The sequence below is a fragment of the Orbicella faveolata genome, unplaced genomic scaffold (assembly GCF_042242905.1).
Source record: "Orbicella faveolata isolate gen_17 unplaced genomic scaffold, um_ofav_v1 contig_2, whole genome shotgun sequence".
Taxonomy (NCBI): domain Eukaryota; kingdom Metazoa; phylum Cnidaria; class Anthozoa; order Scleractinia; family Merulinidae; genus Orbicella; species Orbicella faveolata.
The window spans coordinates 541,850-557,528 of NW_028301547.1; the positions used below are offsets into that span (position 1 = coordinate 541,850).

At 38.9% G+C, this 15,679-nt stretch overlaps 3 protein-coding genes across 3 annotated transcripts; all 3 read right to left on the reverse strand.

Annotated features, from left to right (window-relative positions):
* Window positions 1–2,832: 2,832 nt before the first annotated feature.
* LOC110042892 (uncharacterized) lies at window positions 2,833–4,350 on the reverse strand. Its single transcript, XM_020748275.2, has one exon. The coding sequence runs from the start codon at window positions 3,742–3,744 to the stop codon at window positions 3,235–3,237; it is 510 nt and encodes a 169-aa protein (XP_020603934.2). The 5' UTR covers window positions 3,745–4,350; the 3' UTR covers window positions 2,833–3,234.
* A 3,012-nt stretch (window positions 4,351–7,362) lies between these two features.
* Window positions 7,363–9,049, reverse strand: LOC110042740 (uncharacterized). Its single transcript, XM_020748112.2, has one exon. The coding sequence runs from the start codon at window positions 8,664–8,666 to the stop codon at window positions 7,563–7,565; it is 1,104 nt and encodes a 367-aa protein (XP_020603771.1). The 5' UTR covers window positions 8,667–9,049; the 3' UTR covers window positions 7,363–7,562.
* An 868-nt stretch (window positions 9,050–9,917) lies between these two features.
* Window positions 9,918–14,110, reverse strand: LOC149111549 (uncharacterized). The gene is made up of 4 exons (XM_089290553.1): window positions 13,930–14,110; window positions 12,184–12,300; window positions 11,197–11,685; window positions 9,918–10,783 (listed from the first exon to the last, which is right to left on the reverse strand). Exons 1-4 carry the CDS (start codon window positions 14,093–14,095, stop codon window positions 10,470–10,472), a joined length of 1,086 nt encoding a protein of 361 aa, XP_089146679.1. The 5' UTR covers window positions 14,096–14,110; the 3' UTR covers window positions 9,918–10,469.
* Between the last annotated feature and the right edge of the window lie 1,569 nt (window positions 14,111–15,679).

Below are 15,679 nucleotides of genomic sequence, written 5' to 3' on the forward strand. Positions count from 1 at the left end.
TCATCAGAAATCGTTCAAATTTGAAATATACTGACCGCACTACTTACATCTCCATCTCAAACATCCAAGGTGTTTATTGAAAACCAATAAAAACGTTGAAGAAGTTTTTTAAGGTCATTTCGAATAATACAAAAGCGGTAATTGAATTAAAATTTTTCGTTTGGAATTCATCAAGACATCTTTCATCTTCGACATGATGTTTGAAAATTTACTCATCGAACATTTGGCCCGTAAAACCTCTTGCGAGCAACGGCCGGATCAAGATGAAAATGGGCTGTAATTGGTGGCTGGTCAATTGTGACTCGCCTGTTTCCATTGCAGTAGGAAGACATATTGATGGATTGACAGTAAAGCATCACAACACATATTATGCATCTGGCACATCTTGAGAACGTGTTGTATGTTATGGACCGTACTATAATTGTTACAATAGTCACTCTTCTTGTACGGCGCATAACATACTTATTTCATCTCTCTCAGTTGGCTCATATTTTCATTTATCTCATATAATATTCCACGTGGTGCATTGACTCAAAAGTTAAACCTTAAAGCAGAAAGCGTTAACATTTTTCGTCCTGTTGTGTAGAGAAGAATAGAAAGAGATCTATTGTTAGTTCTTCTGTTGTATACAACAAAGATAGCATCTTTGCACAGGAGTGATTCTTCTTCTTAGCTCGTCAATAGCCTATCCTCATTTGTTCTTCTTCATATCAAACTTTGCCTATTGTTATGGTTTGAATTTCCTGAGACAATGGCGACCAAAAGTCAAACCCAAAGTTTGATAGGTTTCTTTCTTTTTTTTGTCAGTGTTCACAAATGACTTGAATAAACTGGGGATGGTACCATGTTCATCGCCGGCAGTGAAACCATTTTCCAGTATCACGAGGGGACTGTGTAAGCAGACCATTTTCGGGATTCCGAGCGGAATCGTACCTAATACGACATTTTTAGCAGCCATTAGTTTTCGCATAATCTGAAAGTTCTAGGTCACGGTTACATGTCCTGCATTTCACTAAAACAAATGCAGTTTTTCATTTATTATTACTTTTAATACGAATCCACCAGAGTTACCTGTATTCTACGCCTGCAGGCAATTCTTATAGGATATGTAAGGGGAGGGAGCTGTGTGGACGAATCCAACCTTGGATGCATCATTACTGGCCTTTCATGAAACCAATTAACAGAAAATATAACAGTTTCCAGTGATGCTGATTGATTAGTGAACGTGTTCAGCCCTAGTGTTCACTACTAGTGTGTTGCCTTAGGAGTGGTGTCCGTCTTAGACAGGTGTCAATCTTGGAGAGGTGTCTGCCTCTCTGACGAGTTCGTCTTAGAGAAGTTTCCATCTTGAAAAGATTTTTTCCCAAGAAAGGTTTCTGTGTTGGAAAAGGGTTTGTCTGGGAGAGGCCTTCACTTTAGAGAAGTGTCCACCTTCGATAGGTGTCCGCATTAGCCGTGGTCGCCATGCAGCTCGGAGAGGTCTTACTTTTAATCGCATCGGAACAACTTTCTTATCTGAAAAGAAAGCGTATCCGTTACGGTTAGCAGTTTAAGTCAGTAGAAAACTGATATAGCGTAAATATTGCGTGGCGTTTATCGCAAAGAAGAACTGCATTTTAAGTGTCCACATTTTGCTTTACGATCCAGTGACTTGGCTTGAAATTCATTTAGGACGGAGAGCTGTATAACGCGAATGAGTTGGAATGGGGCCAAGCAGTTGTTCCCGTTCGTGTGCCCAGTCTTACTCGTTCGAACTCAAATGAAAGCCTGTATTGTGTTTAAGCGCGTCCAGTTACTCCAATTCTCAGACCAACGCCGTGTTTTTTTTTTTTCAAATTTGGAACCAAAACACTCGGTCTCTCAAGAAACTGATGCTTTTATTTTCTAGATCGAGGACTGCGTTTGGATAGAAGATACTTTGATATTTATCGACTCGGAAGTTAATAAATGTAAATTAACCGCTGTACGGAGGTGAAGCTGATGTTTTGAGTATTAACGGTTTCATCTTCGCAACGTGATAGGCTAGGGGACTTTTGTAGCTACTTTGAAAAATTTCGGCTCGGTTGTAATCGGTGTTAAAATTCTAATGGTGTAACAGGTGCCCTTCAAAGTGATTTTAAACATCTATGTCAGTATTTTTTTATTTTACAGCATGATTGACAAAAAATATCTTGTTTTGCTTATCTGATTATTTATGGTTGAACTACTTTAGCCGTAATAGGGTTCTTGCTTGCTACTGTTTATGTAAAAGGATGATTTCGTCTATTACGTTGCCACGGTAACGTGCCAAACAGACCATAACAAGTAAATACGTGGTCCTTTTGATGATGGTAATCAGAAATAACAAACGTAGACAGAATACTAGCTTCCTTTAGTTCTTTGAAGCGATATTTCTAAAGAAGGATTGGAATGCTATGATATTGGTGGAAGGTCAGAACTTATCGATGTAAACTGAAATAGTTTGCCCAGAAATGATCAATTAAAGTTGAGCTAGAGAGGTGTAGTCGAGCTAACTAACGAAAATATCGATCTCGGCATTTCAAGATACGCATTTTACACAATGTAGTGGAATCCCGATTTCTCGAACCCTCATTTTTTTTAACCTCCCGATAACTCAAACCAAAAGTCTTTTCCCTCTCGTCAGTCGAACACTGCAATATTACCCCCGATTTCTCGAACTACCCGATTTTTCGAACCAAGTTTCCCTTGGAGGATGGCAAAATCGGGATTCCACACTGTACATATTTTAGTAAGCAACGGTTGTCATTCATTCTAAATTATAATGTTTCAAAACGCTCACATCATTAACCAGGCTTTCAGGACAACTGCAAATTAGCCTCCATAGTTAAATATTTATTCTCATATTATTGTGGCGTTATTCTCTTCCATTTCCGTCAATTTTATCATAATTTTTGCAATAACATAAATAAATAAGTACATATTTGCTCTCTTATATCACTATATACAATTTTTATGATAGCAATAATCTATGAAATTCCTTTCTGCGATATTCTAGGGTCATCGTTTTTTTTTTTCCAGCTCTAAATCTGGAGTATTCTTTGCGCTCTTTGAATAACATCCATTGCAGTAGAGAACTTATTGTTCTCTTTCGAAATCCTAGCTTATTCTCAGAAGTGCTCCGTTAAAAGTTCTTTTTCTTGCCATCGGCCAGGCCGTTAAGGCAATTCACAGCTTTTCTTTGTCGAGATATCGGCGTCTAACAGTTCTTCGCATTCAAGTAGTGCGGGGTGAAATTCTTCGCGTTTTCGATCCAGTAGCGTCGATCTTTCGCGACAATCGTTTGTTTCGCGGTACTTTCCTTGCGCGTTTATCAAAAACAAAACCACATGAAGGTTGATCAGGGCTTGTCCTACTCCCGCCAAATGTCATCGACATAAGATCTGAATTCAGCAAGTTAAGCTGTGTGTGAAGCTTTCTTCTCTTGATAGCGAGCTCGTCGCATTGCTTCGGTTGTTCCTTCAGCTGTTTAAAATGACTTCCGTGGCAACTCACGCTGAAGACATCACCTTCGTCGCTTTCGCTTTCATCATCTGATGAGGAAGTTTCGATGCTTGCCAGAACCAGGTAGTCTGCGTCTAACTCGCTATGTTGCTTCATCACCGCGGCGTCCATCATAGGGCACATGTCCAAATACAACGACCAAATAAATCGAAAAATATCCTGCTTTTTCCTTTGTTCTGTTCTCGAACGGTTCGTTAATGTTTGTGACGCATCGGGTGACATGTAAGCGCTAATTGTTGCTCGGGTGTTGTTGAACAACGCGCTGAAAGTTCGCGCATGAGAGGAAAATTTTGTAAATATTAGAAGCAGTCGCCATAGCAACTAATTATTTTCAAGTCAAATGCAAATGTTGCCACAGGCTTGTTCTGTATCTTGATCGCTGTTTCCTTGACCACTATAACGGCTGCACAATTCGTTGATGATGAATGTTGAGTCTTGTGTTCCCAGCCATCAGATTTCGAAAAGTAAATTGGAACTTCGCGTGAGAAATGTCTCATGGCGTGATCTAAGATGTTCGTGCTGAACAATGTTGTGTCCAGTCGTAACGTTAATTTATGGCATGTTTTAGGTTACCATTGTAAAAAAATAATCCTTTTCAATCATCCTATGAAAGAAATCGAATATCGGTCAGCGTATAAACTTACGATATATTGCCTTAACTAGGCGAAAACACGCAAAAATGCCATCAGGAACGCCGTCATCACATCATGAACAACTAAAAGTTATTTTGATTCAGCTGTGGAAGCGAGAAGGGGACTGAGGCAAGTTACTTGCGATCACTAGATCGGAATATATCAAACTGTTTCTTGATTAACTTGCCAGGGGTTGCTAGATGATCTTGTAATTCTATTTCTAACGTGGTATTTAACAAGGAATTGCGAGAGTGAAGCAATTATTGAGCTCATTATAACTCAATAATGCACTCAGCTTGCGTCACGTGCGTACATTATCGAGTGAACGCGCGATAAGGTCTTTCCACAAATGTCACGTAACTCGCCTAAATACCTTGCCAGAAATTCTCAAAAAAACTTCTAAATTTCATAAACGTTTTTTCTAAATAAAACACAGAGCTAAGCAAAAAATGACTATGAATATTTTCAGAAGCATATAATCTTATATGCTTCTGATATTCCTAAATATCCCTAAATTTTCTAAATATCGTAATACTTTCTTAAGATCTGGGAAACTTCTGGATATCCCAAAAATATGCGGCTGTTTGTGGAAGGCCTCCGCGCGATTCCAAGAAATTCCAGCAGGTTTTTAAGGGAAATAGCGAACATTCGCATCGTAACATTTCTATGTTTATGGTGAATATATAGGAATTACCCTCGACAAATACAAGCAGCACTCTTCACTCGCGTTCTAAAAAGAATTCTGCCTATTTATAACTCGAATTTCCGTTATAATATAGCACCAGTGGTGAAACTCCTAGGATGACGTGCTTTTCAGAACATAAATCACAGAAATGACGTCATTTTGCAGTACTGAAAGTTTCAAGTTAGTTCAATTTTTGGTATAATACTAAAGCGATGGTGCGAATTCTTTTTTTCCTGGTACCTGCCACAAGTTATTGCCATGCTTCTCTGTCGTGAACTTATGGCTCATTATAAACTGCTACTTCTCTATATTATCAGCGGTATGCATGGATCTCGACTCCTCTATATTATTACTGGTATGCCTGTAGCCTATCATAAACCAATACGTCTATTAATATTGGCATGCTTGCTAGGTGTGGCTTAAAGCGCATTGTCCACTGTAAACAACAACATTTGAACATTTTTTCGAGAGAGAAATGACCTTGAAAGTTACGTAAATTAGTGGCTTTACTCTCGATGCCTTAACAATAATAAGCGCAGCATTTCTACGTCCTCTTGACTCATGGTGGACCGCTATCTTTTTCGTATACGCCCCAAATATTTTGATCTAAACTTCTCTTTGCCTCCTCGAGAATAAATAGAACCGATACAAGAAATGGAAATAGTTGTTTTCTCAATGTTTCGATTTGTTAGATAAACCCTCTGTGGACTCGGAAGTAAGAAAAGATAAATGAACACAAACGCTGAAAGACCTTCCTTTCGCATTTGTATTCTCTGATAGTATTTCATGATGACGGCCACTAGGATAGCCTACAAATACCGTAAATCCTCGAATTAGCGCCCTACCCCCCTCGAATAAGCGCCCCTTCGAATAAGTGCCCCTCCTATTGACCAAAAATTTAAAATAAGCGTTCCCCCTCGAATAAGCGCAACCCCTTCCCTTCCCCTATTTTGTAGACGAGTAATGAGAGAGCAAAGGATGTATAGTTTTCATCGTGTAGTATTAAATTTGTACATTGTTTCAGTTCACGGTTTGTGACCACAGGAATTTCTAATGGTGCCGCGATTTAAACTTTAGGATCAGCTTTTTATGTTGATAAACAGCTTTTGTTGTTGTTTACGTCCGCATGATGTATTAAAAAAAAATGTTCATGTCAGGGCACGATTTGGGAAAAATTAAATAAGCGCCCCCCTCGAATAAACCCCCCCCCCCCCGTCTTCTCCTAAATTTGAAATAAGCGCCCCGGGCGCTAATTCGAGGATTTACGGTACGTCCACTTATCATCGCTGTCGGCCAAATCGGCTGGTGCATCGTCAACATCAAATTCTAGATAACCCAATAGCGATGAGTGCCGGCTGAAATTTGCAAGCTCGCAGCCCACTGGAATGATCATGTGTCATATATTTACACAGGTGTTTGACGTAATAGACTCTTTTTCAGTGGTAAAAAAATAAACAGACCTTAATTTTACTGAAGTGTGGTTGACAGAGATGTATTTGTCAGTCAACTTTTGATCGCCAAAAAAGCGACGAAACGGCGATGATGTTTGACGTGTCTGTTCGGCGGCAATCAGAAGTTTTTCGAATACCACACACGTACGTAAATTTTTACGGAGGTTTAACTTTGTCAAATGACAATTTTTCGTGTGTTTGCCGAGTTTTCGGGACTAATTTTTGCGTTTGAGAAAGACTGGCTTTTCTTGCAATGTTCGGGACTTTTGTCAGTAAGGGATTTTCCCAACTATATGAATCATATATAACCTACGCATTACAAACAAGAGAATCACATATGCTCCTCTGGGAATGAAGCATCTTCAGATGTTCCATTTTTATAAAGCTCAAGCAGCTAAATATCGACTATCTTTCATGTAATTTTTCTTTTATCGACGAAAATGTGGTGGCATTTTTTCATTTAAAGTTTGGAAATTAGACGTGAGAGCGATGTTAACTAAGACAACGGATAAGGAAAAGGTCAAGTTGAGCGCGCACTGTAACGTGGGTGGCTGTATGTAGAGGGCAGGAAATGTGTCTAAACTTCCTGAATGTTATTAAGCAATTGAAGTCCGCGGATGGATCTGTTCTGTTGTCTAACGGAAGTTTTTTCATGTCCGTTTGTGCGTCCGGAAAGCCGAGGGCGAAACTGAACGTCTGGTTGCCTAGGAAATGTCTGACTTAATCTCAGAGAGAGAGGGAGACTGGATTCTAAACCTAGGTCTGACTGGGTGAGACATCGACAAACTGTCGTTTCATAAATTAAAGTGGCCAGACGAGTGAAAAAAAACAAACAAACGCTGTACCGGATTTTCTGTTAAAACATATCAAAGTTGTCTCACGTTTTTTGATTCATCAAGGCTTGAGAAGCAACATTTGTAATTATTTTTGTGTCAATGTTAGCAGTTCACTGTTCTGACAGCTTCACGTGGGCAGAATATTTCCCTGAAGGTGTTGTTTCTAAGAGACGTTTAAATCACCGGCACCCACTTTGACGTACTTTCAACGGACACCGAGTGAGTGGAAACATATACAAACGTGTTACAACTTTATGCTCGGCTTAATCAGCCCCGAGGAAATTGTCCGGTGTCGACCGCTTATATTTAATAGTGCTTACAAGAGAAGCGCACTAACATACAATAGTATTTTATATGAAATATAAATTTATCCAATTCTATGGCAAGCAATTCATGATCATATCCTGCTAAAAATTCTTTTGTATTTTCGTGGGAATTACGAGCTAATTCTTACAAGGTTTTTCAATAACTCGTCGTTTTTTAATTTCTCAATATTCTTTTGCTTGGTCAGCAGTTCGTCTTGCCTCTGAAGTTCCTGAATGTATTGCACCGCAGATTTAAGTACAAGTATTTTAGAAACTTTGTGTCTGCTCTCTATTTCTGGGATGCATTGTCTCAATTTGTCATATTTAGAATTCATTTCGCTGCGACGTTTTCGTTCGAGTTTATTCCTGAAACCTACAACAACTCCACAACCCTCCCCGATTTCCTTTTGTCTTCCTCTTTTTCTTCTTCCTTTGTTTTGTGCCAAAGCAGGCTGCTGTCCAAGCTCAAGTTGTTGCACCTTGCAAACTCCAAAGCAATTGTCATTATTCAAATTGAAGAATACCTCCAGATCTTGAGCGTTCGTTTGTAAATAATCGTCCTCCACCGTGTCAGCAATTTTACTCTCGCTATCTTCGCGTTTTAATTCTGTTCCTTCACATTCGTCCTGGTTTTGTTCTACAACAGGAAATTCAAACACTGTAGTACTAACTGAACGTTCAAGACGCTCCAGAGTTGCCGCCGGAGTGAAATTCTCGGGTAGGTACATGGAGAGGTCCTCGGAAGGTTTGCGACCAAACGGACTCAACAACATCATGGCTAAGGGACTTGCAGGTGACGAGATATCACCTGGATTTTTTGCAAGCGGCGAGAATGGAAAGGTTGGAGTACGTAGTGGTTCTGCTGAATTAAACGCATCCAGAAGAATTGATTTATTCAATTTCGGACTCCAAGGGTAGTTCAAGTTTCGCTTGATTTCAGTCTTCGGTTCAGTGCGACAATGTGATATGTTTTGAGATCCTTTTACCGCACGTTTCTCGCGGGAAACAACCTCATGCATTGCGAGATAGGGACTTGGAGAAAGATCTTCAAAAACGCTGTCGTTTTCTGGAACCACTTGTAAACTGTCTTCCTCCCGTTTCTTTGACAGGGACCGTAAAACTTTCTCTTGTAACTGTGTCAGTGTGTTCTGGCTGCATCCATACATGTCATTAGCTGGCCAGTTGGCATAAATGTCGTTCATTTGAAAAGATAACATCGTAGATTCATTAGCCATGGGCTGAAGCAGAATTTTACAAGCAGTCTTATGTCAGCGATTAAGATGTCTCAGGTTAGTTCAACTGAAGCTTTCAGTTCGAAATTTCGTACGGACGAAATAATCTTGAAACGCCCGGATTTGGTCTATATTTATGAAGATAAGCAAGGAAAACGTTTGCGCTGTGATTCGCCCAAAACAACAGAACTACCTGCTATGAGTTGGCTATTCAGCACTTTGTTACGTCATACCTTTTTTCGAAGCGCTTGTTTATCAACAAATCAATTCGAGATTCTGCTACACCGCCTAACGTATTTGGAATAATTTCGAGTCGGAAGACTTTTTTTTAGCGATTATTGCGAAAAAATTAATTTTAGTCTTGAAAGTTTTGTCTTGAAATAACTCGTAACAGATTTTGTTAATTTTTGAATTCTAAAGGATTTCCGAGTAATTTTAGTCTGTGACATAAATGTCGGCTAGCAAGCACCTGTTTAAACTAGAATATTCTCCAAGCCCGTTACCATGGAAACTCACGATCAACAAGAATCAGCGAGAGAACTGAGCCTTTATCTTTGCTTTTTTTTAGACAAAAAACTTGAAATTATACAGTAAAATGCAAGAAAATCGCTTTCTCCCTCTTCATAAAGAGGCAAAAATAAGAAATAAATTTTTGAAGCGAAAAGTCTGGTAGGTTTAATTATTAATACTCCACGAACCGCATAATCGCATATCATTCAAAGCCGAATGGAATCATTGTTTGTTTTTAAGGCCGAGAGGTATTGCGAGAACAATAGTAAAACTAATGGGTGAGAAACTTGACATAAAAATGATTGCAGCGCATTTTAAGAGCTTTTTATCAGACAAAACATCAACGGAACTGTGACTAATAACAAATAACAGAGATGTTTCTTGTTTATTTATCGACCGTCAGTATTTGTGTCAAGTTTATGGTTCTACATCACTCGAATATTTAACCTTCTGGGGTTTTTTTTTGTGTGTGGCAAAGCGAAAAAAGTGTTTCTTCTCACTTCAGAATCCCGCCCTCATTGCATATAGCAAGAGGTACACATTTATAATTTGACAGTCACTCTCTATTTTTCTTGCTACAAATTAATACTCTAACCCTGAGTTTGATGTTGTTTTCCTCTCGAATTTTCTTCAAACTGTGCTTTGAAAATTTGCTTTCTTAAATTTTCGATTAGAACATTTCAGGTGACTCTGCAAAGAAAGTCTACTTCGGGTTTTAAAATATACACAGCAAATAATAACACCTTTTTGAATGCTCATAATTTAATTATCAACGAATCTAAATATAACTACCTAAAACGACATTCCATTGTCATTCAGTCCATTTCATGCTTTAGCGTGTAGTCTATTTTATCACAATAAAATATCGTTCACTAACTAGGCACGAAATTTGCTAAATACTGCTAACTTGTCTCGCTATTTTCAAAAATCGCCTGACTTTCTTTTCTAACCGTTTACATGTAATTAAATTAATACAAAGAAGTGGTCAAACAGTGTGGTCTGTTTTTAGACCAAACGAAGTTCTAGTCGACACATTTTTTTTCTGTAAATAGTAAAATTACGTGTGTATCTTGCTATTACTCAACGTAAATCTTTTACGCGATATTTTCTTAAAACGTTTAAGATAACCCAAAGTCAATCATTTGGTCTTCACACATATTCTACAAGCTAAGTGAACTTTTCTGTTTAATTACATGTACGGTTGAAACAAGGACAATCCTAAAACTGGATCTCATAGGACTTCTATCCTTTCTTCAAAAATCTGTTCCTGGTGGCAAGTCAAGACTTTTCACGCACTCAATTGTTGCACTTCAGCTGACCAGTTAAATCGATGAAGCAAACATTTCCTTCGTCTTCGGCCACAAGACTTGGGCACCGAGCCTCTTCGCACAAGGGGCGGTTTTCAGTAGCAGCTTTTCCTTGGTCACGGATGATGACATTTCGACCTAAGAGAGCGCTCTCCTTGTGTCCATGGTGATAGCAGACTACCGTGCGCACGTGCAGTGGCGTGGCGTTAGTTTGACGCAGTCTTCTTCGCTTCAGAAGAAGGACAGTGATCGCCACAATAAGACAAGTGGAAGAGACGGAAATGATGACCCATTCAAACACATCTGCAAGTGAAGTGGTTTGTTAAATGCTGCTGAATGAGATAACGGGGCTCGCGCTTTTTAGGCGATTGGTGAAGAGTCGAAAGAAGCGCTTGAAAAAACGATTTTCAGAGCTAGAAGAACAAATATTATAAACCAAAAAAGCAGTACAGATGGCTGAAACTGGAAAAGATTAAGACTGATTAACACTTTATCTTAAACAGATTTCTTTTTTCTTTAATTGAGTGTTCCTAAATCAGTGAACACTAAACTAGGAGGTTTAGTGTTTACTAAAATCTATATGAAAAATCTATATTTAGAAACAAATTTTAACAGATTTGACCAAAAGATGTAATTTTCCAAAGTAACGTTAACATCCCAAAATCTGAAATGGGAGAACAAATAATTGAGCTATAAAGGGCTCATTTCTGACCCACCTTTCGTTTTCCTTTCGTTCTCGTTCCCCGCATGCGCACTGGTTTTTAAGCCTCGGCTGCATACTGCCTCGTCACAAGCACATTGGCGAGTTCTCGCTATGTCACGCCAACAAGCCTTCCACTTCACGCATTCTTCAACTGAGCAGTGCGTGACAGGCCTTGCCTCAACATTCTTTGTTTGCACATCGCTTGATGTTGTTATGTCCGTTGTCATTATCGAAGATTCGATTGGTGACCGAGCCGGAGTTCTGTTATAAAATTGACGCTTCTTTTTTCCTTTTGTGTTGTTATCGGAGTAAATCCGTTTTTTCATGTTTTTCTTGTGTTTATCTTCCTTAGTCTTCTTAGGTGAAACAGGTTTGGTGTTTTCATTGTGTTTGTTGGGTGGAGTGGGTGGGGATGTGGTCAGGTTACTGGACATGGTGGGTGATGATGTTCTGTTTGCTGGGATGGTTAAGTTTGTGACATTTAACTTTGGTCCTTTCTTATCTGCAGAAAGGAAAAAGAAAAAAACTCTTGAATGAATGAATCAGAATTAATTTATTAAGTAAACGTAGATGTCCAAAGTATTTTGTTTTTTGTCGTAAACGAAGGAAGAAACGACCAACAAATATATAATAATAATAATAATAATAATAATAATAATGATGATGATGATGATGATAATAATAATAATTATGTTTCATGGGGAAACTCAACTCGCCATGGCGATTTCAGTGGGCCTTCAAAAGAAAATTAGAAAAGAAAAATCGATCAATCGATCAATGAGTTAATTAATTAACTAACTTAAAAAAACAGTCAAATTCTAAAAATAGATAACTACTCAAAATATAGAAGTTTATGAACAAACCAAACAAACTAATAAGCAAACACATTAACCAAGTGAACTGACGACTCAACGAGCCAACGAACGACTGAATGAGCCACTAACACACGTGCTAAAGCACGAACTAACACAAAAGCTAGGTAGTTGCCATGGTTACTCACCGCAGTGAAGTTCATCGGAGAAGTCACGACAATTAATGTCGCCGTCACATCGCAGACTTGGATTGATACATTTAGTGGTATCACACTGGAATTCATCTTTCGAACACAAACCATGACCTTGAAGAGAAAAGGGTACCGTGTTATAATTAATAAAGCTTTTACTTACTATACGACTTGGACGAAGTTTCTACTGAAACAATTGGATTATTCGCTCGCGATTTATATCGCGTGATAGTTGACGAGGGCGCAGCCCCAGCCACTGTCACGCGATAGAACTCAAGAGCGAATAATCTAATTGTTTTAGTATAAATCAACTTTTCGTTCAAAACTTTATCTAAATTCTCTCGACAGATACCTCGGAAACACAAAGAATCGACCGTCATTTTGATAACAAGCGCACACGGCTAGGCTACTCACAATCTACAACAGAAGAGATAGTGAGTAGCGTAGCCAATCAGCGAACGGCATTCGAGATAGAACGCTAGTAGATTTATACTAATAATTATTATCATAGTTAACTACAGAGTTAGAGACAACCACCGGTCAAAACTTCAACTGACAAATCGTTTCGTGACATTAGCAGCGATGTGTTAACTGGAAACTGACGCCTCGAAGTTCGTCAAAAATACTCGGCTACGCGTCGTATTTTAGACTCCCTTCTCAGTGTTTAGAAATGTGGTTAAACACGATCTTTCGTGTTTGATATATCACATGAATTCTGTCCATTCTCTAATTTTCGTGGACTACGCATCCATCGTGAAATTCGTGGCGTAGAGCGGTGTCGACCTTTAATTTGTTTACTAAACAAATCATTCTGACATGGCTACGTCCATATCCACATTTATCAGTAGGAAAATATCAACTTTAGCTCGAGTACGTGTGCACAGTGGACACACCAAGAACACGCTAGTTTATTTAAAAAAAGCATTTACAGCGAAATTTCGGCCTTTACAAATAAAATGATTTTTTGACCAGCAAACTAAAGTTATTAGTTAAAATATAGCGGAAGGGCTACTTCTCTGACAAATAAATAAGCCAATAAATAACTTAGACTTAAGCCAAGTAACGTGACTTTGCTCATCTAAACAGCATAGACATGTCTGTCTTTCAAAGTTCTTCTGAGCTCGTTGGCGTACCTGCAGACTAACAGAAATTGTCGCCGAATATCCAGCGACATTCGTCCGGCGAAAGAAATATTTAAGATAAATTTAAATAGATTTGTAAATAAGACCCACAAAGAATTTATAATCGAGGTTAAATAAACTGCAGGTATTATTATAAGATATTAAGCTCTCAAAAATAAGAAATAAAAACTCTAACAAGCTCTAATAAACTGGGAAAGTCAAATAAATTCCCGATCCACGAAGCCAAATTTGGAATAAAACGGTGGTGGCGTTTAATCAAAAACCTGTGGTATGCACATTGCGATCCAGGTGCTCACGTGCGATCACGCGGTCCGGGCAGACTGAATCAACTGCCGGTACGTACAGCTCCCGTAAAATTCTCAAAGTTGCATTTGTGATTCAAATTCGAAGCTGCTGGCAATAAGTCTCGGATTGATCCTACAATAATTAGCAATTCTAAACAACACTCTGAACCACACCTTAAAATCAGCGTCGTAAAATTAAACAATGTTCTCTCGAAAGTGGGTTATCATTTCATAAAACCAACTTTTGCATCGACGACATCTTGCAGTCTTTCGCTCTGATTCAAAGCAAATCGCGATGAGCTGTGACTTGTACTTACCGGTAGAGATGACCGAGAGAAAAATCAAGGTCGGAAAAAATGATGTAGGAATCTTGTTGAGCATTTGTGATTCAGAGGTGGGACAACAGACAGCGAGGGGCGTCACAGGCTGCGGGATGAAGCGAAAGCTTGTCAGCTGACAAACAACAAGTTGTTTTATAGACATCTTAGTCCTCTGGGCTTTGAAAATTTAGTTACAGCTGTAAATCGCAATCACACGCTGAATTCTTTCAGATCACAACAATAACAATGTTTCATTCGGAAGGTTGGTCATCGGCATATGCTAATAACCATTCGAATTTTTGTTGTATCGAGCAATTCCTAATTATTCTCCTAATTTAAATCACAAGTGAAGCGGTAAGCAAACATAGGAATGAGCCAACTGATCGTTTTAGGAATGCATAACAGTTTGTTTATGAGAAGATGTAACACAATCTGGATGGCGATACTTACCATTCCTCCATTCCTCTCCCCTTTTGGACTAGACAATTAGTAGTTTGAAACTACTGTAAGGGACGGACCATCATATTTTTGAGGGGTGGGGGGAGGGTCAGTCAATTTTCTGGAGCATGAATTTTTTTTTTTCTCTCACCTTTAGGTTGTGCATGAATTTTTTGGTGGGCAATAGCTTGCGCAAGAATTTTTTCATTACGTGGATAGTAGAAAGCACTTGCTCGATTTTTATTTTCATGCGGCTTCCCTTGCACGAATTTTTTTTCAGCAGTGTTTGCTGTGCTGGAATTTTGTCTTGAAAATTGCTTGTCTCCCATCCCCCTCATTAATGGTCCGTTCCCAATTGTGAACTGATTGTTCAAAGTTTAAAAATGTAACATCAAGATAAGCGTTAAGTGACAGTGACAGTTTCTGTTGACAAATTTCTATCCCGCTGAGCGTATCTGAAACTGTAAATTTGATTTAGTTCAATAAAAAAAAAGCTCAAAGCAAACTAAACCCAAGTTGCAAATGAGGAAATAAGACCGGATATATACGCGTTTTAAACGTAGCTGCACTCTTGTTTCAAAGTAAAATTTAGTGTATTTAATGTGCAACTGAGTCGCGCCAGTGCTGAATTTCCGGAAATACTAAATATACCAGAGTTTCAAAAAGCTCCAAAGCTGTAGCCAGCTTTTCGGAATGTTTCGTAGAAATTACCCTGTTTCAGTTTAATCTTTTTTGATTAAGATCTTGATTAGGTTTCTGTTCTGGAATTACTCCTAATTTAAGTTTTATTGTAAAAAGTGTGAAAACAAGCAAATAGGCTCAGAACAGAACTAATATGAGCGAGATGGATACGATTCTGAATTTTTTTTTTATTTCATACCACAAATCAGGAATAGCGGAGCTTATTTTGAATTGGGGGCAAATATGTGACCTGATATCGGCAAATATGGGACCTTTCACGCGAAAACGTTCTTTACGGTATCCGTTCGAACGGCTGAACGCACGGCAAGTGAACTAACCCAGCGAGGGCGGAAAGAACATTCCAATGTTTTAATGTTTTTCTCGTCTCGCCTTCTTCCCTACTCGGCCATACCGCCCTTGTCCCGCCTTCTTCCCAACTCGGCCACCGCCGTTCGCGATGGCTAAACACTCGTCCTAGTGACCCTTAGAGAGAAAACCGGCTGCCAGCAGACTAAGAGTAATCCGTCGCGAAAACGGAGCTTTTCGAACGCTCTTCAAACTGGAGGAATTTGACAAGGTCGGCTTTGAGTTTTGGTGTGGACGGAAAACATTTTAAAACGGACCTTTT

Bases quoted from the DNA above. Each gene is read 5' to 3' on its own strand.
- LOC110042892 (XM_020748275.2), bottom strand. From the start codon at position 3,744: ATGTCACCCGATGCGTCACAAACATTAACGAACCGTTCGAGAACAGAA.
- LOC110042740 (XM_020748112.2), bottom strand. From the start codon at position 8,666: ATGGCTAATGAATCTACGATGTTATCTTTTCAAATGAACGACATTTAT.
- LOC149111549 (XM_089290553.1), bottom strand. From the start codon at position 14,095: ATGTCTATAAAACAACTTGTTGTTTGTCAGCTGACAAGCTTTCGCTTC. The intron at 11,686-12,183 runs GTGAGTAACCAT...TCCTTTCTGCAG, and splicing joins CTCCGATGAACTTCACTGCG to ATAAGAAAGGACCAAAGTTA. The intron at 10,784-11,196 runs GTGGGTCAGAAA...CTTCACTTGCAG, and splicing joins GAACGAAAGGAAAACGAAAG to ATGTGTTTGAATGGGTCATC.